The sequence below is a fragment of the Betta splendens genome, chromosome 2 (assembly GCF_900634795.4).
Source record: "Betta splendens chromosome 2, fBetSpl5.4, whole genome shotgun sequence".
Lineage (NCBI taxonomy): Eukaryota > Metazoa > Chordata > Actinopteri > Anabantiformes > Osphronemidae > Betta > Betta splendens.
Window position 1 is genome coordinate 18077037 of NC_040882.2, and position 24007 is coordinate 18101043.

Sequence of the window (24007 nt, forward strand, 5' to 3'; positions counted from 1 at the left end):
CTGTCGGCCATCTTGCGGCCGTTCCAGTCCCTGTCGGCCATGTTGCGGCCGTTCCAGTCGCTGTCGGCCATGTTGCGGCCGTTCCAGTCGCTGTCGGCCATGTTGCGGCCGTTCCAGTCGCTGTCGGCCATGTTGCGGCCGTTCCAGTCGCTGTCGGCCATGTTGCGGCCGTTCCAGTCGCTGTCGGCCATGTTGCGGCCGTTCCAGTCGCTGTCGGCCATGTTGCGGCCGTTCCAGTCCCTGTCGGCCATGTTGCGGCCGTTCCAGTCCCTGTCGGCCATGTTGCGGCCGTTCCAGTCCCTGTCGGCCATGTTGCGGCCGTTCCCGTCGCAGTCCCGGCCGCACCTGCATCGGTTCCTGGCGGCCCGGCTCCGGCCGCATCTGCACCTGTTTCTCGTCGCGGTGGTCCAAGGAGGACGCCGCTGGTTCCTGCCTCTCGTCGCGGTGGTCCAAGGAGGACGTTGCCATTCGGGGTGGCCCCCGGGGACATCGGCCCAGTTCAAGGGCACTAAGAGTGCCACCCTGGCTCAGCGGCTGCTGAGCAGGATCTCGCCACGCCGTCACCCTCCGTGACGGAATCCCTGGACTTCGTGTTCTTCCCCGTTCGTGGACTTTGTTATATGGACTCTTGCCTTGACCCTCCTCCGGTCCTCCCTCCACCCACCCTGCTCGTGTGCCTTGTGGGGTAGGGGTTCGGTCCCTCCTCCTGGGGCCACCCTCCGCCCGCCCTGGTTTGGGGGGGGGGGCTTCCGTGGGCGCCGTGGAAGGCGCCATAGGGGGGGGGGTACTGTCATGTTTCACGCCATGTCCTGTTTGTCATGTTTCACGCCATGTCCTGTTGTCACACTACTTCCTGTTTTATTTTGTAGACTTCCCGTTGCCAGTTCAGTGCTCACTCCCTAGTTCATTTACCCACACCTGTCTGTAATCAGTTAATCACTCACCTGTGTATTTAGTCACCTCCTGTTCCCGTAGTCACTTGCCAGATTGTCGTGTTTCATCAGTGTCGCGTGTTTCCTGAGCGTTCCGAGTTTCCTGTGTTTTCGTGTTCCGTGTCCGTGCTCCTCGTGCCTGTTCCTGTTTTGCCTTGCTCCGTGTATCCTGCCTGTAAAAGAACCTGGACTAACTACCTGACCGTGAGTTTGCCTTATCCCCGTTTGTGCCTTTACCGAGCCTGCTTGTGTACCGAACCCTGCCTGGACATTTAATCAGAGATTGCCTGCTCCCTTGTTTACCGCTCACTGAACACTTCCGTGTATGACCTGGACTGCCTGACCCTGCCTTATCTAATAAACCTGTGCTTTATCATAATCGTGCCTTCGTGCTGTGCATGTGGGTCCGCCGCCTGCCCGAGTCCTGACACCGGCGAAGTTAAACAAGCTACAGTGTTTTCAGGCCAATAAATAAAATTATTACTACTGGAAAAAAGTTTAATATTTAAGTTTAATTAACACATTAAAAGAACATTAAAAAAGAGGATGTTACAGTAAACTTACTGCTCACAGTAAAAATTAAAGTAAATCAATGATTGTTACATTAAAGCTGCAGCATCACTTCTGTTGGGAAGCTTAACATTGTGCATTATTTAGCTCATAGTTGTTGAAACATCCTGCAGTTAATAAATTCAAAAAATATGTACAGTATATGTACAGTTCATGTTTTGTATAGCAAATGGTTGTTTATGTTTTGGTTTATAAATTACACTGTAAACATTTGGTTTTATTTACAGAATTAAAGGAAAACAACAACATGGACTCATCAGATATCTAACAATTTGTTATTCAACTACTTTACTTTAAATAAGTTCTACTGATGAATCACATCTGCAGAATAAGTGGTCACACTAAGCTACATGGCTACATCGTAGCCAAAAGATGTTCCAGGTTTGACCTGAGAATAAACAGGTTCATCAGTGGCTGCAGCAGAAGGTTTTCCTGTCAACAGAGAAGTGATTTAGCTGGTTTGTTGTAATGTGATGATAAGGCACGATCATATACTAAACGACTGTAACTGCACATCTGATTTCATTCATGTTTCTTTTAATAAACACTGTATGTATTTTACTGTGTTTGTACAATGTACTGACCTTTGACCCTCTTTCTCCTGTCCTTGTTGTGTTTGACCTGGACGTAGAGCAGAGCATCGTCTGACACAGAACAAACATCTGTGTGACATAAAGTTGATGGATGAACAAGCTGCTCTGGTGTTTTTAAAAACCAACAGATGCCTCAACTTGTGACAATAATTAGCAATAAATACAAAGGTTGAAACTTTATTGTTAAAGACAGATGTAGCTGAAAGAACATATAAGTGAGTTTTATTAAACACATTAGTGTACGATTGGTCAGTGGTTCATAAACATTAACCCATAATTTACTGTAAAACCTGGCTCTGATAATTTACTGCAGCTTGAAGCTCAGCTCTACCTGCAGGTCGTATCTTCAGGTCAGAGTAGACTGAGCTCTCTGCTGGTTTATGCTGCCTTCCTGTTAAAACAAACATCCATGAAGAAGAAATGATCACATCTACAGGTACTGAGGACAAAACATCTTCCTCTGGTGCCACTAGTAATACTCACTGTTCTTTTCAAATGATTTCAGTTCAATGACAGAATATGTGACATCTGAAACATCTGAAACATACATGATTTATTATTAATCACATGGAGTTTAGCTTTGACTTGAGCTTCAATGAATCAGAGTAAAAGCCATATTATGTTGACGTTACTGTACCTTTTCCAGTGTTTTCAGAGTCATTCACAGATTCATAGATACGAGCCTCAGCTACAGAGAAACAACACAATAACAACAATTACTTAAAGCATTAACACCTTTGTAAACTAAGCTTCCTAAGATAACAGTGGCTTAGGAACCTGACCAAACTGTGGAACAATATTAATACTGTAAATAATACTGGATTCCTCCTGTAGAGGAGTTTAACTGTATTTCAAAAACATTACTGATAAACTTCACATGGCTTCTACTGTATTTAGTCAAATGGCTAAAGAGCACATTCCTTTAAAAAACAGGTTCCAACATCATTATCAGTCTAAATGAGAAGAACAGTAATTACGCTGGTTTTGATTCTTGTTGACACTGGTAGTTGTGTTGGAGGTCCATACGGTTCCTGACTGAGTTGGCCTGAAGAGAAATACACAGTTAATACAGAGGTTTAGAGTCCTGCTGGTAAATTAGGATGAGGAGACAGTGACCTGACCTGATAGAACATGAACCTGTAAGTAAAACAAAAAACAAATGATTACACTGTTGTGAACTCTAACCCTGCTACAGTTATTCCAGTAAGAGAAGAAGATCATCTCACCCTTGGACCGTCTGAAAAGACATAAAACGAGCAGAAGAAGAAGAAGCAGACCGACTCCACAAACAAGTCCAACAACCAACATCACAGGAACCTTTCCATTGCTTGTCTTCGATGCTTTGATGAATAATAAATATTGAATAAATGCATTATTATATAAAATATCTCAAAGCAATACACACATGCAGTGTGACATACTGTATGTTGTGCAATGTATGATTATAGTATCATCTTCCTTAGACAAAAAATGAGATCCAAATGTGTTATTTCAGCCTCACCGTTCACTGCCATCCAGCTCTGTGGAGACTCTGTTCCTTGGTACCAACACTTGTAGAAACCTTCATGTGACTTTGACACTGCAGAGATGTTCAGCTCTACTCTGCTGTTGTTTTTGGATCAGTTGCTCATTGTGATAGAAAAACACACTGGAAGCTTTTTGTCCTGTCTTCAACTTACAGCTCAGACTCACAGAGAGTCCCTCAGTCACAGGACGGACAGGACTCATCAGGATCAAACCTGCATCTGGACGACAGTCACAGGAAGATTCAGTGGAGCAGAAGAAGAAAACTGTTATCAGATATAATATTAAACCACATAATACAGTACGATGTTACAAATGCTTTAAATGAATGAAAACAATCAAACTCACCATGAACAGTGATGTTGACTGAGTTACTGAAGTGTCCTGATCCAGACTCACACCAGAACACTGCAGAACCAGACTGTGATGTGATGATGTCGCATCTGGATCCAGATGTTGTCCAGTGGGAGCAGGATGACAGGAAGCGTCCTTCAGGAAACCTCCTGACTCTCCACTCAGTAGAGTTTCCCTCACAGCTCAGTGACACAGAGTCACGGGTGAAGTGTTGAACTGTGTCAGGACTCACTGTGAGAGACGCTGACGGATCAACATCTGAACAACAACACATTTAACAACAATCAACGGTGGAACTTTAAGAAACAAATCCACACGGTTCCTTCAGCAAACGTTGGTAGAAAGAAGCAAGAGTCCAAACAAACTGACCTCCAGACCAGACGAATGCTGCTTTGCTGTAGTCAGTGTAATACACTGGTTCTCCTCTTGCAGCTCTACACACATATCCTGCTGTGTGTGTGTGTCCATCAAGCATGTAGGAGCCCTGTTCAGTCCCATGCTCACTACCAGGTAGCAGCTCATATCTGTAGGAGCTGTGTGAGCCATCAGGAACAGTCTGGTACCAGTAGAACCTCCATCCTGCAGATGGAGGCTCAACCTCACAGCTCAGAGCTACTGAGGCTCCAGGACTCAGCCAAGATGGAGACGCTGTGAGGACACACTGGGCTTTATCTGATGGAGAGGAAACAAATCACCTTAAACAAATGGTGGTGTACATTTAATTAGGTGTTAATATTTGTATATCACAGTAAAACGTACTGTCACTGACTGTCAGTCTGATGGATTGACTCCACTCTGTTGTGTTACGTTGAGCGTTTCTCATTCTGCCTCTACATCTGTAGTTTCCACTGTGGGATGAAGAAGCTGAGCTGATGTTGACTTCATTCTGTTGTGTGTTTGTTGTTCTGGGTGTTTTCCATTCATATTCCCACTCAGTGTCTCCTCTGTCGTCCATCTCACATCTGACAGTGATCTTCTCTCCACTGAACCACTGAGTCCAGTTGGGATGAAGAGTCACCACCACCTTGTTTGGGACTGTTTGTGATTTTAAAGGTCAATGTTTTAATCATTATTTTGATTTTTTCTCTAATCTACATTGTTGTTTTTCAGTTTTTGTTGTCACACTCACCATTTGTGTTGATGCTCACTGAGTCACTGTACTGTGTGTAGTAAACTGGGTTTCCTCTTCCTCCTCTGCACCAGTACAGTCCTTCCTGAGAGACACTGGTTTCACCAACTTGTGTGATCAGGACCTCAGAGGATTTATGTCTGTACCAGTAATATTTCCAACCAGACGATGACGTCACAGAGCAGCTCAGCGTCACACTGCCCCCTACTGGGATGTCTGTCTCATCACTTCTCAGTTCAGCCTTTGGTTCAGAAGCTGTTCAGTTTAGAACAAACACATTAAAGGGTCATTATGAGTCTCCATGAAATGACTACTGTGATCTGCAATGTGACACATTTAGTAAATATTTGTGTAACTGTAGTTTATTTGTAATATGACTGATTTTCCTGACCAGCTCTGAGAAGTTCAATGAGTTTTGTCCATGTGTTGCATGAACTAATGAATCACTACAAATGTAACAATGAATGAGTGAAACTCACCTGTTACTGTCAAACGTAGAGGATCACTCCATGCTGTGAAGGAATAACTGTTGGTTTTCTGTCGACCCCTACACTTGTAGTTTCCACTACTGGAACCAGAAGCAGTGAAAACCCAGAGTTTCGTCCCATCTGGAGTTCTTCTTACGTTGCCTTGGGTCCATTCATATTCCCACTCAGTGTCTCCTCTGTCGTCCATCTCACATCTGACAGTGATCGTCTCTCCACTGAACAACTGAGTCCAGTTGGGATGAAGAGTCACGACCACCTTGTTTGGGACTGTGTGTGATTTTAAAGGTCAATGGTTTAGTCATTATTTTGATTTTTTCTCTAATCTGCATTGTGCGTTTCAGTTTGTGTTGTTACACTCACCATTTTTGTTGATCCTCACTGAGTCACTGTACTGTGTGTAGTAAACTGGGTTTCCTCTTCCTCCTCTGCACCAGTACAGTCCTTCCTGAGAGACACTGGTTTCACCATCTTGTGTGATCAGGACCTCAGAGGATTTATGTCTGTACCAGTAATATTTCCAACCAGATGATGACGTCACAGAGCAGCTCAGCGTCACACTGCCCCCTACTGGGATGTCTGTCTCATCACTTCTCAGTTCAGCCTTTGGTTTAAACGCTGTTCAGTTTAGAAAAAACACATTAAAAGATCATTATGAGTCTCCATGAAATGACTACTGTGATCTACTATGTGACACATGAATGTAATTGTAAATGCTACAGTCTATTTGTATATAACTGATTTTCCTGACCAGCTCTGAGAAGTTCAATGAGTTTCGTCCATGTCTTGCATGTACTAATGAATCATTACAAATGTAACAATGAATGAAACTCACCTGTTACTGTCAAACGTAGAGGATCACTCCATGCTGTGAAGGAATAACTGTTGGTTTTCTGTCGACCCCTACACTTGTAGTTTCCACTACTGGAACCAGAAGCAGTGAAAACCCAGAGTTTCGTCCCATCTGGAGTTCTTCTTACGTTGCCTTGGGTCCATTCATATTCCCACTCAGTGTCTCCTCCAGCCTGGATCTCACATGTCAGAGTGATCTCCTCTCCTTTGAATATCTCAGGCCAGTCATGCTGCCTTTTTACAGCAGCCTTGTTGGAAACTTCACACATTGTAGAAAAAACACAAACATAAAACCATGGATAATTTCAGGTGATGGATTAATGGTATTTATTATTTAAAGGCTTAAGAATGAATGTGCAGGAAATAGCATGTATTAAAATAACTGAGAGCAGTAAGTTGTAAATCAGTTTATAGGATAAAACATCTGTTAAAACAGACCCCAATCCGTTTTCTGAGTTCTTGGGTTTATAAATGTTAATTTGACTGAGTGCTGTTTTCTACCGTGAACATTTGTCAGGACAATGACTCGAACTGGTCAGAAGATGGCGCTAGAGCAGAGGCCACGTGAACATCAGCGCAGCCCTCACTCCATTCATGTGTGTGGATCTCTAAACAAGTCTCCAGCTCTGCGACAGGCGGCGTTAACGAGGTGAATGAGAGGTTTGGGTCTGTTGGTGTGTGTGTGGTCCCTTTCATCATCAGCCACAGCAGACTGTCGGGTGTAGGATAAGAGTGAGCTAAGAGCTAGCTAGCTGAGCTAGCAAGCTAGCCACGTGAGACGCTGCAGACACTGGACGCCAGGAGCCACACTGTTTGTGACGCGTGGATCTGCCGCTGTTAGCAACATGAGGACGTGGCTGATAACATGGTGCTAACCGGACCTGCACTACGGTCCCGGAGCAGATTTAAGGATGATGTGAGGCCATTCATTGGTTCTGTTCGTGCAACGTTTAGAAGCGCTGGCTGACGTAGATAAGAAGACACACAATAATCATTGACTTTGTACGTGAGTTAAAGCACGAACGAATAAAACAGCGAATAAAATCCTACAAAGTCAGAAAAAAAACAATCGAAGCGTTGTGTCCTTTGTTTTGGAACCAAGAGGTTTAAGGACGTCACTCTCTGACGTCACCAGGACAGAGGGAACAACTACACAGATCCTCACCTGTTTTATCAACAGTGACTGAGACACTGTTCTGTGTGTAGTAAACTGGGTTTCCTCTTCCTCCTCTGCAGTAATAGTTGCCTCCATCTGTGATTCTGATACTGTTAGATTCAGTGTTTGTTCTGATCAGAGCTGCTGATCTGAACCAGTCGTATCTCCATCCATCAGAACCGTCCACAGAGCAGCTCAGTGTCACGCTGCCTCCTGCTGCTGTGACTGTGTTGTCTGATGTCAGTGAGGCTCTGGGTTTATCTGATGTCAGTTTACACAGAAAACATTAAATAAACATAGTTAGAAGTGCTTTAAGTGTAAATGAAACACTTTCAAATCATAAATGTCTTTACACAAAACCAGGCATCCGACCCAAACAAACCATGACAGTTATTTTGATCTAAATGGACACATGAACATTTTGTACAACGTCTACAGTAAAGTTCGACTGTCACAAGTAAAATTAGTTTAATGAAGTTGTCTTTGATTTTATTTCCTGCTCTGCAGCTCTGAACCAGTCATGAGCATCTAATAAAAAGGTTTTTCTCCAACAGAATGATGCATCATCCTCTGTTTTAGTGTTGTTTAGTGTCGATTCCCTCAAGGGGATCAATAAAGTATGTATATCTTTATCTAATACTGTATTTCCTACAAAAGCATGACGTCACAGAGCAGCTCAGCGTCCCACTGCCCCCTACTGGGTTTTTAGCTTTGGTTTCTCTGAGGTTCAGTTTAACAATGACGAAAAACTGTTGATTACTGTCTCTGTGCTTTATAACATGAATCACTTATGTTTCCTATTGCTCCTCTTTTTTAAATATGACCTTAGACCAAACTGACAACTGGAAAATGCTCATCAAGTCAACGATGACTCACCTGATACAGTTAAATCAATGGTTTTACTGGTTTATGTGGTTTGTTTTCCTGTGGACACTAAAACACTGGTATCTACCACTGTCTGCTGTAGACAGAGCTTTTCTTCTGTATCCACTATATGAAGCTATTTCTCCTCCATCTTTGATGAGTCTGTTTTCCCAGTCAGTGCGTTTGCCGTCCTTCATGTTCTTACGAAAACATGCATTGTCATTATTAACGCGGTATCATTTATTTCACTCAGCCGCCTCACTGACTGCTAGACGACTGTCAATCCTCTAACTACAAACCTGATGAAGACACTGCACAGGAGCGCGATAGTGTAATAATCATCCCTTCAGTCAAATAGTTAAGTTATTGTGTTGAATGGTTGAGACTTTTGAAGATTCAGGTAAACATTAAAAATGTGTTTAATAAAAAACAACTCAACTTACATGTTACTGTCAGTGTGATGACATCACTCCACTGTGTTGACTCATGGTTTCTTCTGCCCATGCAGCTGTAGTCTCCACTGTGAGACTCATCAGCTCTGATCATCAACACTTTACCAGTTTTATCAGCAGGTTGGTTTGCGCTGGTTGTTGTCCATTCATACTCCCACTGAGCGTCTCCACCTCCATGGATCTCACATGTGAGAGTGATGCTCTCACCACTGAACGTCTGAGTCCAGCTGGGTTGTTTGGTCACAGAGACTCTATAGGAAACTGTTGATGACAAACACACAGTAAGAACAACTAGAGTAAGAGAAGCTTTTAGTTTGATTAAACTTTAGGTTTGTATGTTGACACCTTGATTTATTTCAACAAAAAAACATAAACAAGATGCATTGGGTTAAGTCAAACACAGGTCTTCTGTTGTTTTTTAAGTTGTTGTTGCTACAGTAACATCGAATGTGAACGCTGCACACGAGACTGACTCTGTGAAGACAAGCGTCTAAAAGAAACTGGACAAAACAACAACTAAATGTTTGGTAAACAACAAAAGACAAATTTGTACAATATGAATTAAAATTTACTTCATGACATGTTTTCAGGTTGTTCATTTGTCACCTACATTTATTATTCAGATTTAAAACTTCGAGTGTTTAGACTGAATGTCTAAACAACATAGTCAGCAACCATCCCATTAAAACTCTATTCAAGCATAATTACTTCACTTTCAATAACTATTGATTAGACTCATGTTTCGTCACATTCAATGAACTGTTTAATTCACCTGAAGCTTATTTATTTGTCACATCCTTCACACCTCCAGCTGTTTGTAATGTGAACACGGTCAAATAGATTCAGGAAATAAACACCAACATAAGACTCTGTCGTGTTATAATTTAAACATCTGAGCAGTAACCTGGTCTCTGGTGTTCACACATGAAATACACACAAAAAGATTCATCTAGAAGGAAAAGAAGGACAATTACTCACCAGCATCATTTCCGTAGACGTTCGTATTTAGCACTGAAATGAAGATGAACACATGATCAGACATAAACAGAAATAAAGACATTTATCATCCAGGTGGTGTTTTATCACATCATTTACTGTTATTTAAAAACTGTTAAATTTTTTCCTGTTAAATCTGAGCCACACTAACAGTAAACTGTGAAGAACATCCCAGTTTTACTGTGAATGAAGCTGGGTCACATCCCATGTGTATAAAAACCACCATGTTAAATAAAGTCAGAGCTGCTGACGTACTCACAGAATAATGACAGTACACAGAGCAAAGTCAGCTCCATCTTCACATCCACACACACTGTCGCTGTAGAGGAATGACAGCAAACACTAAGACACAAGCTACAGTTCATCACCTGATTCAGAGCTGCTCTGTTCTTCCTTCCTATTCACTCAAACAGCTCTGACCACAAGTTTACACTTCCTGATGCACAAATGTGTTAGTTTGTCTCTTTAGCAAATGTTAAATGATATTCTATGTAATGAGCAATAAAAAATGTGAATTATTGCAAACATTTAACTAATGAATCTTAATAATATATTGAATCATGTGTTTTATTTGTGCGTCTGTGCGTGTTGTGTTGCTGTCATGCAGTATGAACTAAAGGAAGTAAAAACATGTATTGAATCAATAAACACACATTGAACTGAGCGTAGCTGCAGGTTTTATTCAGTTTTGTTTGACAGTTTTTAACTTTAGCTGCTGTGGCTGAGATAAAACAGTTATTTTAAATACATCAACTTTTGACTTCCTCTTTCTACATAAAACGTGTGGTTTCCATTGCAAGTGTCGCTAACAAAAGCATGTCATTTAAGATATAGTTAATATAAACTATCTGATAATTTAATACATTATTTCTTAACCTAAAACTGTAAACTACCAACAAACATGTCAAATTTTGTGTTTGAGTCAGTGACTCACAGTGAAGACGTTTGTGAAGAAGGAGCCAGAGTCAGATAACTGAGCTTCATAAACAGATGTCATTCTAAAAGCAGACACTCTGACACATTATCAGTCTTTCAAAGAAGAAAAGCCTCCTAAATGAAGCTTCATACAATAAAGAAATCAGAATAATTATAATGATCACATTTCTACAATTATCACATCAGACATGAAAGAGGAAGTTTCATACACGACTAAACACATTTGTAGAACATCAGCAACCTGGAGAACAGCTAGTGTTGGTGTCTCATAAAGACCAGAACCAATTAACCAGGTGGGAGATTGTGGAGCAAACCAGAGATGAGGAGCAGCAGGACAGTGATGTGTCTAATTCATTAACACACTGTAACATGTCGCCCTCAGACTTTATGCAGACGCTTGCACGCGATGCACTTCCTCATTATTCTGACACCACTACTGCACCTCACTAGTGTCACCAGTGTGTTGTCAGACTCTATTCTACATTAAAGTCTTCCTCAATTATAATAAGTACTTGTTTACACCCACATTAAATCAGTTTTAACAACATTAAACTTAAATATTTACCCTCAGTTTCTACTGGTAGGATCAGTTTTTTCGTTTTAACAGCATTGAGAGAATTAATTTTCCTCAGATTTCACATTGCCACTTTGCTATTTAACACATAAAAAAAGTTGAAATTTTATGATTCATGTTCCAGTTCTTGGTTATGGAATCCTGTCAATATGTATTGACATGATTTTATGTTTTTAAGTCCCTGACTCAGTGACAGAGAACGCGCGTTTGTTCATTAGTGGAACTCGATTTGTTTGTCGCTCCCTTGTGGTCTCCTATTGACGATACAGGTCATTACAGTAATGTTTTATTAGATCGTGTCCTGTTGCTGTTTGATCACATTAATAAAAAAAAAACTCTGACCTCTACAGTCAGTTGAGGTTTTTCTTGAAAACTACATACATCAAAATCTGTTTTAGTTTGGACCAGAACATCTCAACATTATTAGTACATTCATGTACTAATGTTATATAAAAATGTAAAAGTAAAAAAGCTATAACAACACTTAGCACCTTTGTGTCTCCACTACATTACTGTGCTGTGAACTGAGGTACTGAGTGTAGAGTCAATGCTTCATTCATCTACCGTCACTGCTTTGCATGTTACAGTAGACAGGTCTAATAAATGTGTAAGCTAAAACTGAAAATCTACGTTCCATAAAACGTGCAGCACTTTCAGTTATAGTTACATTATTTGTAGTCAATTTATGTAGACTGTCTTAAAGAAAAACATTTTGTGAATATACTCAGTGAAAATTGCCATACAGCAATACAAACAGCAGGTACAGTGAATGATGATGACACCTACACAATATTCAGCTAAAACCATTATCACTGAATGATGCTAGAATAGAATAGAATAGAATAGAATAGAACTAGCTGAAAAAGATAAGAAAACCAGGGTTCTAACACACAGACCTGGACCCAATAATGAAACTTTATTCATCACTTGTCACACAATGAAACGTGTCCTCTGCATTTAACCCAGCAGTGGGCTGACACACACACACACACACACACACACACACACACACACACACACACACACACACACACACACACACACACACCTGGGGAGCTAGTGTGAAGTGTCAGAGGCAGGGCTGGAACCAGGAAGCTTTCCTTTCCCCGGCCGATGCCCACTGAGCTACCAGGCCTCACTAATGACACACATCAATGGAAGATTTGGATGTGGAAAATGAGCCACAGTTCAAGCAGGACTAAAGCAGGGATGGTTCTGATACACGCTCAGCGATAACGTTAACAGCAAAATAAAACATGCATCACAATCATACAATAACCCATAAACCCACTGTTGGCTTCTACCCGCTGATGGTTAAAAGGCCAATACAGGATGTACAGAGATAAAAAGACAAAGTATCCAAGCAAGAGAAACCAAGGTCAAATATCACAACACCGGATGAGAACAAGACGTCGTTGGCATCTTCATCCTAATTGTCTCCATATAATTTGAGATTAAATGGTCGACTTGTAAATAATAATGACAAATAGAAAAGCTCAGTGAGTCACTAGTAAACGTTGATACGTCCTGAGGCAGGAGACGTTGTGGAGTTTTCTGGTTTGAACAGAGTGAGGAAACACAAACCAGTCACTCAGTCACTCAGCGACCACAATGAGGAGAGTTACATAGAAAGTATTTATATCAATAGATTAAAAATGTGTTTGAAAACTGCATCATATCAGATTTTATATTGTGTTTACTTCACTGCTTGTGTGTAGGTTACTTACAGATCCACTCAGTCAGATCACATGCCATGCTTCAATTAACATCATTAACATACCTAACATTATCCAGTAAATCTAAAATATATTTGTCAACAGTCCAAATCTAAAAATAACAGAAAGAAACAAAAAGCAGCTAAAGTAACTTCCATCCACCAGGTGATGAACTTCAACATCAATGAGCTGAACATAATAATGTTTCAGACTATACTGAAATAAACATAAAGAATCACACTTCAACAATATTAAGAGCAAACATACATTATATTATGACACATGAAATGACAAAGCTGGGGCTGCAGCCAGCCATTATTTTGTTACCATGGAAACAGCAGAGACCCCCGGCTCCTTCTGGCTCTGGGGCCACAACCACTAAAAACACATCCTCATGTGTTAAAGCTGCTGTTATTTAGCGTCTGCACGGTTGTTGACTTGATCTATGGTGACGCCTTTAAGTAACTTTATAAATGCTGTAAACAGTCTCAGCATGTTGTTAACAAAACATTGTTGTCTTGTGGTTCTTTTTTTGATCAACGTCTCTTTATGAATCTGTATAAAATGACAAAATGACATTAAACATAACTTAGATGCACCAAGGGTCAAAGCACTGAAGAGTCAGTGGAAACCAGTTAATCTGCTGCAGGTGGCAGATGATAAGATAATAATGTCACTGACAGTGTCCTTAATGTTCAAGTCAACAGTTTTTTCTTTTCTGTATTAATAATTAGTTTATTTCTGTATCACACCTCCTGAACTCAGCTGTGATGTGATCACAGACATCAACATTATTTGTGGTTCTGACTTGTTATAAACTACAAACACTCACCTCTAAATATTAACAGTACAGTAATGCTAAACTACTGAAGATCATATTTGTACCTGTGGCTGCATTTGGATCCACGTTGTTGTAATCATGATCTTCCTCTGTATCATCATGTGTCCCTGTAAAGATGCTAAAGTTTATTAAAGGTTTCCACAGCTTTAACCCAATTATTACTATGATCTATCATTAGGTGTAGCTTTTAGGTGGAGCCTCCAACTGATTCATGGACACAAATATCATCTACTACTTGTTCTCCATTCATACTCCCACTGAGCGTCTCCACCTCCATGGATCTCACATGTGAGAGTGATGCTCTCACCACTGAACGTCTGAGTCCAGCTGGGTTGTTTGGTCACAGAGACTATATTGGAAACTGTTGATGACAAGGACAACTAGGATTCACTAAGGCAATTATTAATTGAGTAAATGTTAAGCAGCAGATGTAATTTTTTAATATTTCAGTATTTTTGTAGATGTAAAATAACTGTTGCTACCAAGATGTTTCTTTTCTTTACTGCTGATAAATGTTTAACATGATGTTTCGTTCTATTTACTAAACTCACCAGTTTCTGTAACGGTGACTTTGCTGCTGTTTTGTGTGTAGAACGGTGGCTCTCCTCTCCCTCCTCTGCAGTAGAACTCACCTGCTGTCACTCTGACATTAACTCCATCTGGGTCAGAACCTTTCATGGCCTGAGCTTCAGAGGAGTCTGTGGAACGTTGGTACCAGTCGTATTTCCAGCCAACAGAACCGTCCACAGAGCAGCTCAGTTTCACACTTTCACCTTGTCGTATGTTTTGTGTGGTTCTGTCTGGTGTCACAGAGGCTTTGGGTTCAGACGCTGTTCAGTTTAAGGACAAAACACAACAAATAAGTGAGTAAATGATTAGAATGTGTTTCATTACAGAGAATCCAGTTCATTCTAACTCAACTGAACCTGTAGAGAGAAGCAGGCTTAAAGCATTGTTTCCATGTGTCTGTGATGATTCGAGCCTCCTTCCACCAGGTGGCGACAGAGGCAGGTTCTTTCTGTGTCATGTTTCCTGTGCAGGTCTTTGTCATTCCCCTCATTAGTCTCTACATCCACTCTACCTCTGAGTGTCATCCCTCCCAGAGTGCAGCGTTACAGTCCTGCTCCATGTCTGGTCCCTGATCCGTTCATGCTCCCTGACCTCTAGCCTGGTGTCCTCGTGGACTGAGTCTAGTTTAGTTCACTGTTGTAGCCGTTTAGTAGATTCTGCATCTGCAGTGTTTTCTGTTGTAGTTTTCTAATTTGATAGCTTTTGTTCCTGCGTATCACGATTCTGATTCATTATTTAGTGATTTACTGGTAGTTTTCACCTTATTTAGATATTCTGTCATCTGAAGTGATTTAGTTTTGTAGTTTTCTCCATTTTTTTACATTTTCGTGCATTGTCAGCTTTGCTGTGAATTTGCGTTTTGTGATAAAGTAACTTGTAACTTGAATTTGTATCAGTATCAGACTATATGTATATAAAATAATCATACTAGAACCAAACAAAAATGAAAAGTGGTGTGATGTGTGGGTTATAGATAGTAATAAATGTAGCCGGATCTAAGTAAATTGTTTATAAATGAGTTGTCATTCATTTTCTTTCTATATTTGACTTAATGACATCTCACATGTAGAAGAGAAACATTTTTAAACATATTTGTATCTAGATACTTACAATAATGTAATTGTACTGCTATATTATTATATTATTAGTTTAAACATTTTATAAATAACACTGATGAATAGTGTAAAAGTCAGATGATTTCTTTAGTTAACTAGTTACCAAGTTATTCTGTTGTATGGTTGAGTTATTCAGTAACTTACATGTTACTGTCAGTGTGATGACATCACTCCACTGTGTTGACTCATGGTTTCTTCTGCCCATGCAGCTGTAGTTTCCACTGTGAGACTCATCAGCTCTGCTGATCTTCAACACATTACCATTTTTTTAGCAGGTTGGTTTGATCTGGGTTTGCTCCATTCATACTCCCACTGAGCGTCTCCACCTCCATGGATCTCACATGTGAGAGTGATGCTCTCACCACTGAACGTCTGAGTCCAGCTGGGATGTTTGGTCACAGAGACTCTATAGGAAACTGTTGATGACAAACATACGAAGTAAGAACAACTAGCATAGGAGAAGCTTTTAGTTTGATTAAACTTTAGGTTTGTATGTTGACATCTTGATTTATTTCAACAAAAAAAACTGACTCTGTGAAGACAAGCGTCTAAAAGAAAATGGACAGAACAACAACTAAATGTTTGGTAAAAAAAAAAGACAAATTTGTACAATGTGAAATAAAAAACACTTCATGACATGTTTTCATGTTGTTCATTTGTCACCTACATTTATTATTCACATTTAAAACTTAAAGTTTCTAGACGGAATGTCTAAACAACAATCATCACATTAAAACTCTATTCAAGCACAATTACTGTACTTCGCTTTCAATAACTATTGATTAGACTCATGTTTGGTCACATTCAGTGAACTGTTTATTTCATCTGAAGCATATTTGTTTGTCACATCCTTCACATCTGCAGCCGTTTGTAATGTTAACACGGTCAAATAGATTAAAACACCAACATAAGACTCTGTCATGTTATAATTTAAACATCTGAACAGTAACCTGGTCTCTGGTGTTCACACATGAAATACACACAAAAAGATTTATCTAGGAAGAAAAGAAGGACAATTACTCACCAGCATCATTTCCGTAGATATTCGTATTTAGCACTGAAACGAAGATGAAAACATGATCAGACATAAACAGTAATAAAGCCATTTATCATCCAGGTGGTGTTTTATCAGACTCAGTTACTGTTATTCAATTATTTCCTGTTAAATCTGAGCCACACTAACAATAAAGTGTGAAGAACATCCCAGTTTTACTGTGAATGAAGCTGGGTCACCTCCCATGTGTATAAAAACCACCATGTTAAATAAAGTCAGAGCTGCTGACGTACTCACAGAATAATGACAGTACACAGAGCAAAGTCAGCTCCATCTTCACATCCACAGACACTGTCGCTGTAGAGGAATGACCGCAAACACTAAAACACAAGCTACAGATCATCACCTGATTCAGAGCTGCTTTGTTCTTCCTTCCTATTCACTCAAACAGCTCTGACCACAAGTTTACGCTTCCTGCTGCACAAATGTGTTAGTTTGTCTCTTTAGCAAATGTTCAATGATGTTCTATGAAATGAGCAATAAAAAATGTGAATTATTGAAAACATGGAACTAATGAACCTTAATAATAAATTGAATCATATGTGTTATTTGTGCGTCTGTGCGTGTTGTGTTGTTGTCATGCAGTATGAATTAAAGGAAGTCAAAACGTTTGTATCGAATCAGTAAACACACACTGAACTGAGCGTAGCTGCAGGTTTTATTCAGTTGTGTGTGACAGTTTTTAACTTTAGCTGCTGTGGCTGAGATAAAACAGTTAAACCAAATACATCAACTCTTCACTTCCTGTTTACACATACAGTAAAACGTGTTTCCATTGCAACAGTGTTTCTAACAGAAACATGTCACGCAAGATATAGTTAATATATATTAATTTATATCTTAACCTAAAACTGTAAACTACAAAACAAACATGTCAAATTTTATGTTTGTGACTAATAAATCATGTAAGATATATTTAATTTATATTATCTTATCCTAAAACTGTAAACTACCAAACAAACACGTCAAATTTTGTGTTTGTGTTTCATACAGATCAGAACCAATTAACCAGGTGGGAGATTGTGGAGCAAACCAGAGATGAGGAGCAGCAGGACAGTGATGTGTCTAATTCATTCACATACTGTAACATGTCGCCCTCAGACTTTATGCAGACGCTTGCACGCGATGCACTTCCTCATTATTCTGACACCACTACTGCACCTCACTAGTGTCACCAGTGTGTTGTTACCAGCACAGCACAGATTCTATTCTACATTAAAGTCTTCTTCAATTCTAACAATTATTTGTTTACATCCACATTAAATCAGTTTTAACAACATTAAACTTAAATATTTACCATCAGTTTCTACTGGTAGGATCAGTTTTTTTCTTTTTGACAGCATTGAGAGAATTCATTTCCCTTAGATTTCACATTGCCACTTTGCTATTTAAAGGTCCATGCACATGCTTTTTTCATGCTACACAATGCTAAAGAATTGGACCTAGATGTCTCAGTAAGGTGTCTGTAACTTTTCATGCCAAAAAGCGCTGTAGATCGCCCACACAGACCGTCTGAAAATGTGTGTTTTAAGCTGTCGTCCACAACGCTCTATTTTCGGAGTGTGTCGGAAGCTAAACTGATGGCCACACCCCTTTGAGGAAGCGCACAGCCGTGATCTGCCGCGGGGATCAAAAGTCACGGTCACTGAATCCACTGTAACAGCGAAACTAACTAACTAACTAACTAACTAACTAACTAACTAACTAACTAACTAACTAACTAACTAACTAACTAACTATATGTTTGATCCAAAATATGATTCTGAAGTTGAATGGGAGGCTGTTGAAGTGGTTACACTTCGACTGGCGCAATGTACTAATGTACATTGCGCAATGTCTAACTGGAAATTTCACATTTAATTAAATTTATTGATTTATATAATACGCAACTTGATTAGCTGCTAACGCTAATACTAATGGTTGCCAATAAACAGCCTGAATTAATACAACAGAATATTCATAACACGACTACAGCTTGTTTTGAGAGCATAGATCGATAAACAAATTTGTACATGTTTTTTTCTTTCTCGTGCTGCTGCTGTGTCAAAATAATTTCTCTATAATGGGGTCTTAAGCTGCAGCTTATATTTTGCCGTATTTGTCTGTAAATATGTGCCAATGTGGGAACAGTGAATGACTACAGAGGCATGGTGTGGCAGCAACTGTTGCCGTCAAGATATTGCATGTGTTTATTACTTTTATTAATTAATTAAATTAAAACTTACCTAAAGACATCTGAACCAGTTGCTAAACCTACTGTTATGTATGGTTGATGATCCAGGACTGGAGGCAGTATGATTGAATGTGTATTCATTACAGAACACATTTAATATACAGTATATAAGACAATTACACATGCATGGAATAAATCAGTATCTCCAAAATTGAACAATTTTAGGACATTTTACTATTTACATATTAATCATAACGTACCTGGGAACTCTGGTTTACAAACATAGTTTTGGTTCTAAATATATATTGACCTAATATATTAAGGTGTATGATATATCACATACCAATATAATACTAATAGAAATGTAGTTATTGTTTTTTTCTTCATAAATTTGACAGTACGATGTCTGTGTGTGACTCAAGTCATCCCACCTCGTCTGGATCAGGGCAGTGTTTCCTGAGGAACAAGGCACCTATGTTGGACTTGTGAAATACCTAAATTATTGTTTTCGTGGCAATACCTCAATAAAAGTTGAAATATTATAAAACCTTTGTCTGTTTTCCCTTATAAAAAATGTTCAGTGAAACAGCAATAGTCAAAGCCAACTTTATTGTTAACCAATGCACCAGCCCTATAATGCTGGATAAGTTATCATCACAGTTCAAGGTGCAGACCACAAAATGAATGGGTAGGATTCATAGTTATGTTGAAAGCATAATTTTTGGAGTGGAACAGGTACAGTCATGGGCAGTTGGCTGGGGAGATGTGAGGATCTTTGTTGTCTTCATTACATTTTGGAAGACATCGGAAGCAGTGCAGCTGCTGTACAGATGGAGGATGCAGCTGTTTTCCTTGACACCACTCTAGAAGGTATAGAGAATAGAATAGCAGATTAATGAAATGACCAGTATTTCCTATGTATCTCATAACCCTCACAAATGTAAACAATATATAGAGGTAGTTAGATCAGTTGTAATGGTGTTTGGAGCAAACACGTTTTCAACTTAGCTTTTATAGTACTGATTTGTTAAACTTGGCATGACATTAATGACCTCCTTTCTGTCAGGTTGCTCAAATTCTGCTCAGAGGGCCGGTGGGACAGGGATGTTTACAAGGTCCTCCATAGAACAACCTGAGTCCAGCAGGACTTTATTGAAGATGGGCTCCATCACATTTTCCACATAATCTGCACCATAACACTAGAGTTACAAATTACCCATCAACAGACTAAAATTTCAAAATAAGTTGACCAACTGCATACAGAGTAAATACATAGACAATAATATAGATCAGATTATGAAAACCACAACTACTGAAATGTGAAATGCAAAATCTCTGTCAAATAAAACTGCATATTGGCCAACAAATGATTATACTGCTGTTAAATGTACATACCTTTGCTCCTGAGGTGAGCAACAACTCTTCTACAAGGCAGATGTGTGTCCACAGCCTGCAGTGGCATCAGTTTGAGAAACAACCTCATAGCGTTTCGGTAGCTGGGATGCGTCAGCCTGTATAAAAAAAAGTCACGTTTACAGCTACAGTAGCTGACTAGATAAGCAACACAGCAACAACATACATGTTAGACTTAGATAGAACAACTTACTAACGCAGCCAAACCAAAGTTGTACTGAACGTCATGTGGAGGCTGCGCTACCATCGCGCTAGCGGCTAACATGACGCTAGCAGCTAAAATGTGAGCTGAGTGAATGACCTCAGTACCATATATCACACGATTCGAACCGGACAAATGCTGGAGAGGCTTGGACTCATCCAAATTGCGTGGCAGCACCTTGCAACACTGTCTCTCTCTGTAACTGATTGCATCAATTTTTCTAGCAATTAGCATTCCTTTCACATGAGGGAAGCTAGATTATAAACAAAGAAACTTCTGGAGTACATACATCCAATAAGTATCAAGCATGTACTTGCATTTGGGGAAGGAGCAAGTGGATCACGTCTCGTAGGAACGGAGCGCTTCTTCAACCTCAACCCAGTAATAAATATACTGTACCCTCGTTTTCAAAGCAGACGGAGGTGAAATTGTGTCCACACATGAAGGAGCATTTACGTAGCAGTGCCGACACCACTGACTAAATGCTTCTAAATTGCTTCATCCGTTTACAATAAAATTAATCCATAAAGTTCTTCTTTCTCGCGCCGCCGGTAAAATGAAAAGGCTGCGATGCTGGTTGGAACGACCAAAAACGGAGCACTTTCTGAACCCTAATGGCCTCATGTCAGTCCGTGTCACAGTGAGTGACTTCTTCTTCTTTTGTCTTTTAAATGGCGGTTGGCAACCAACTGAAAGGTGCATTACCGCCACCTACTATGCTAGAGTGCAGTGAGTGACTTCTTTTTCTTTTGTCTGTGACTGTACTGTTGCAGGTACGTTTTGGGGTCCAGGTTTGGGCGGGGCTAAAGCTGGTTCTGTGAGTGGTCAAGCGAATGCAGACGTACCCAGTCCGCCAAATTTGAAACAATGCTTCTTGAATCGGATTGGATAAACTCTCAAAAATGTGAAATAAGTAGGGGGCGTACTTCTAACACACCAGGAGTGTCTTAATGTGACCCAGGGAGTCAAATAAACGTACCAGAATGTCCAAAAAGTGCATTTTGCATGTGCATGGACCTTTAACACATGAAAAAAGTTGAAATTTATGATTCATGTTCTAATTCGTGTTCATGGAATCAGGTCAATATGTGATGAAATGATTTTATGTTTTTAAGTCCCTGACTCAGTGACAGAGAATGCACGTTTGTCCATTAGTCGAACTCGATTTGTTTGTCGCCCCCTTGTGGTCCTTTATTGACGATACAGGTCATTCAATAATGTTTTATTACCTGTAGATCGTGTCCTTTTGCTGTTTGATCACATTAAATAAAAAAGACTTCTGACCTCTACAGTCAGTTGACTGGTTAATCTTGTCTGGATGGTGAGAAGGAGACAAAGCACAAGGGCAGAACACGCACACAGAGAACAGGCAACGTTCACACAGAAAACTGAGCCCATGTATAAACCCAGTCAGTCCAAACTGAGTGAAAAACAAACCATGATGATGAACACGTCCTCACACTTCATCACGTACACACACGTACGATGCTCAGACTGAACGTCAAATGAAAAACTGTCAATGTAGTAACTGAAACATTAGACACTTCTCATTTCCCATTGTTTACATATTTACATATGTTATGTTGTGTATTAACTCATGGAAAGGATCCTGCATTGTTTTACATTTCTTATTATTCAATAAATCAAAAAACGTTTAAAAAATTTAAATATTATTTTTAATCATAATTCAAGAAACCTCTCATAATGTATGAAAGTTCATCTCTTACCTGCAACAAAGCAGCTCAAATACTGTACAAGCTCAGTCCACTTAAATTAAGTGTGAAACTACAGTAAACAAGGAACAACGTTTTACATGAGTTATAATAAGCAGCAAACAGTGACATAGGAGTCACAATAAATGAAAATACAGAGAACAGGCTGGTGATGTCTTGCTTCAAACATGCTCAGCTCAAAGGACGACACAGAGGCCAGAGGTAACTGTTTGCAGTGGAACACCTGGTCGTGGAGGCGACCCACAGTTTCTCTGTGATGCATTACAGCCACCTTGTACATTGGAATGTAGACTGGATAACTAGCAAACAAACACAAATATTATAGTAGCAATTTAAATAAAAGCTAAAATTTCTAGTTTATATATATTTGTCAATAGTCCAAATCAAAAATAACAGTAAGAAACAAAAAGCATCTAAAGTAACTTCCATCCACCAGGTGATGAACTTTAACATCAATGAGCTGAACATAATAATGCTTCAGACTATATTCAAATAAACATAATGAATCACACTTGAATCACACACTGAAAACTCACAACAATATTAGGAGACACATGAAATGAGAAAGCTGGGCCATTATTTTGATAAAATGGAAACACCAGAGACCCCCGGCTCCTTCTGGCTCTGGGGCCACAACCACAAAAAACACGTCCTCATATGTTAAAGCTGCTCCTATTTGCTGCTTTTACATGTAGTGTCTGCACGGTTGTTGACTTGTTCTATGGTGACGCCGTTAGTAACTAAGTAACTTTATAAATGCTGTAAACAGTCTCAGCATGTTGTTAACAGAACATTGTTGTCTTGTGGTTCTTGTTTTGACCAACTTCTCTTTATGAATCTGTATAAAATGACAAAATGACATTAAACATAACTTAGATGCACCAAGGGTCAAAGCACTGACTCTTTAGTGGAAACCAGTTAATCTGCTGCAGGTGGCAGATGATAAGACAATAATGTCACTGACAGTGTCCTTAATGTTCAAGTCAACAGTTTTTTCTTTTCTGTATTAATAATTAGTTTATTTCTGTATCACACCCCCTGAACTCAGCTGTGATGTGATCACAGACATCAACATTATTTGTGGTTCTGATTTGTTATAAACTACAAAGACTCACCTCTAAATGCATTTTACTATAAACACACTGAGTATAAACAGTAATGCTAAACTACTGTGAAGCTCATATTTGTACCTGTGGCTGCATTTGGATCCACGTTGTTGTAATCATGATCTTCCTCTGTATCATCATGTGTCCCTGTAAAGATGCTAAAGTTTATTAAAGGTTTCCACAGCTTTAACCCAATTATTACTAGGATCTGTCATTAGTTGCAGCTTTTGTGTATTTATCTTGTCAGGACATTGACTATGAAGCAGCACTGTGGTTTTACTGGGTTCATCTGTTGGTTCCTCTGAAATCATCAAGTCACATCTGTTTCAGTATTTAGTGTCATATAATCTCTGCATTAATCAGATATGATACTGTACCACCATCATTGTTTCCAGAGCCTCCGACTGATTCATAGACACAAATATCACCTACATGTGAGTGAGGACAAAAGAATCAAAGTTACTTTAAACAGTCTGTTGTAAAAAGTGAGTGTTACTGATCAGACAGTGATGATTGTCAGACTGACCGTGGAGCAGAGAGGAGTAAAGCTGAGGTTCAAGCTGGTTGACTGTTTGCTGTGTAGCAGAGCTTTTATCAGTGCTCACACTTCTTTGTGCTGTGAAAATGGAAATTACATTTACAGCTAAAACAAGAGAGGAGACTGTAGA

The 24007-nt window shown here is 39.7% G+C and overlaps 2 protein-coding genes and 1 long non-coding RNA gene across 4 annotated transcripts in view; 1 reads left to right on the forward strand and 2 right to left on the reverse strand.

The window, feature by feature from the left end:
- LOC114851109 (basement membrane-specific heparan sulfate proteoglycan core protein-like) overlaps positions 1-24007 on the reverse strand; it is a 134247-nt gene that overhangs the window by 69244 nt on the left and 40996 nt on the right. Inside the window, exons 10-11 of the mRNA XM_055506925.1 lie at positions 14525-14803; positions 9083-9172 (exon numbers count right to left, since the gene is read on the reverse strand). Coding sequence (XP_055362900.1) covers positions 9083-9172; positions 14525-14803 — 369 coding nt within the window. The remainder of the gene's footprint in view (positions 1-9082; positions 9173-14524; positions 14804-24007) is intronic.
- LOC121202091 (C-C motif chemokine 3-like) overlaps positions 1-24007 on the forward strand; it is a 47581-nt gene that overhangs the window by 8403 nt on the left and 15171 nt on the right. The window lies entirely within an intron of this gene.
- LOC129603804 (uncharacterized) lies at positions 19478-21259 on the reverse strand. Of its 2 annotated transcripts, none has more exons than XR_008694027.1 (3): positions 20790-21259; positions 20281-20396; positions 19478-19748 (listed from the first exon to the last, which is right to left on the reverse strand). It is a non-coding gene; the product is annotated as an uncharacterized LOC129603804 (long non-coding RNA). The 2 variants fall into 2 exon arrangements; XR_008694028.1 differs by having other exon boundaries at positions 20900-21253.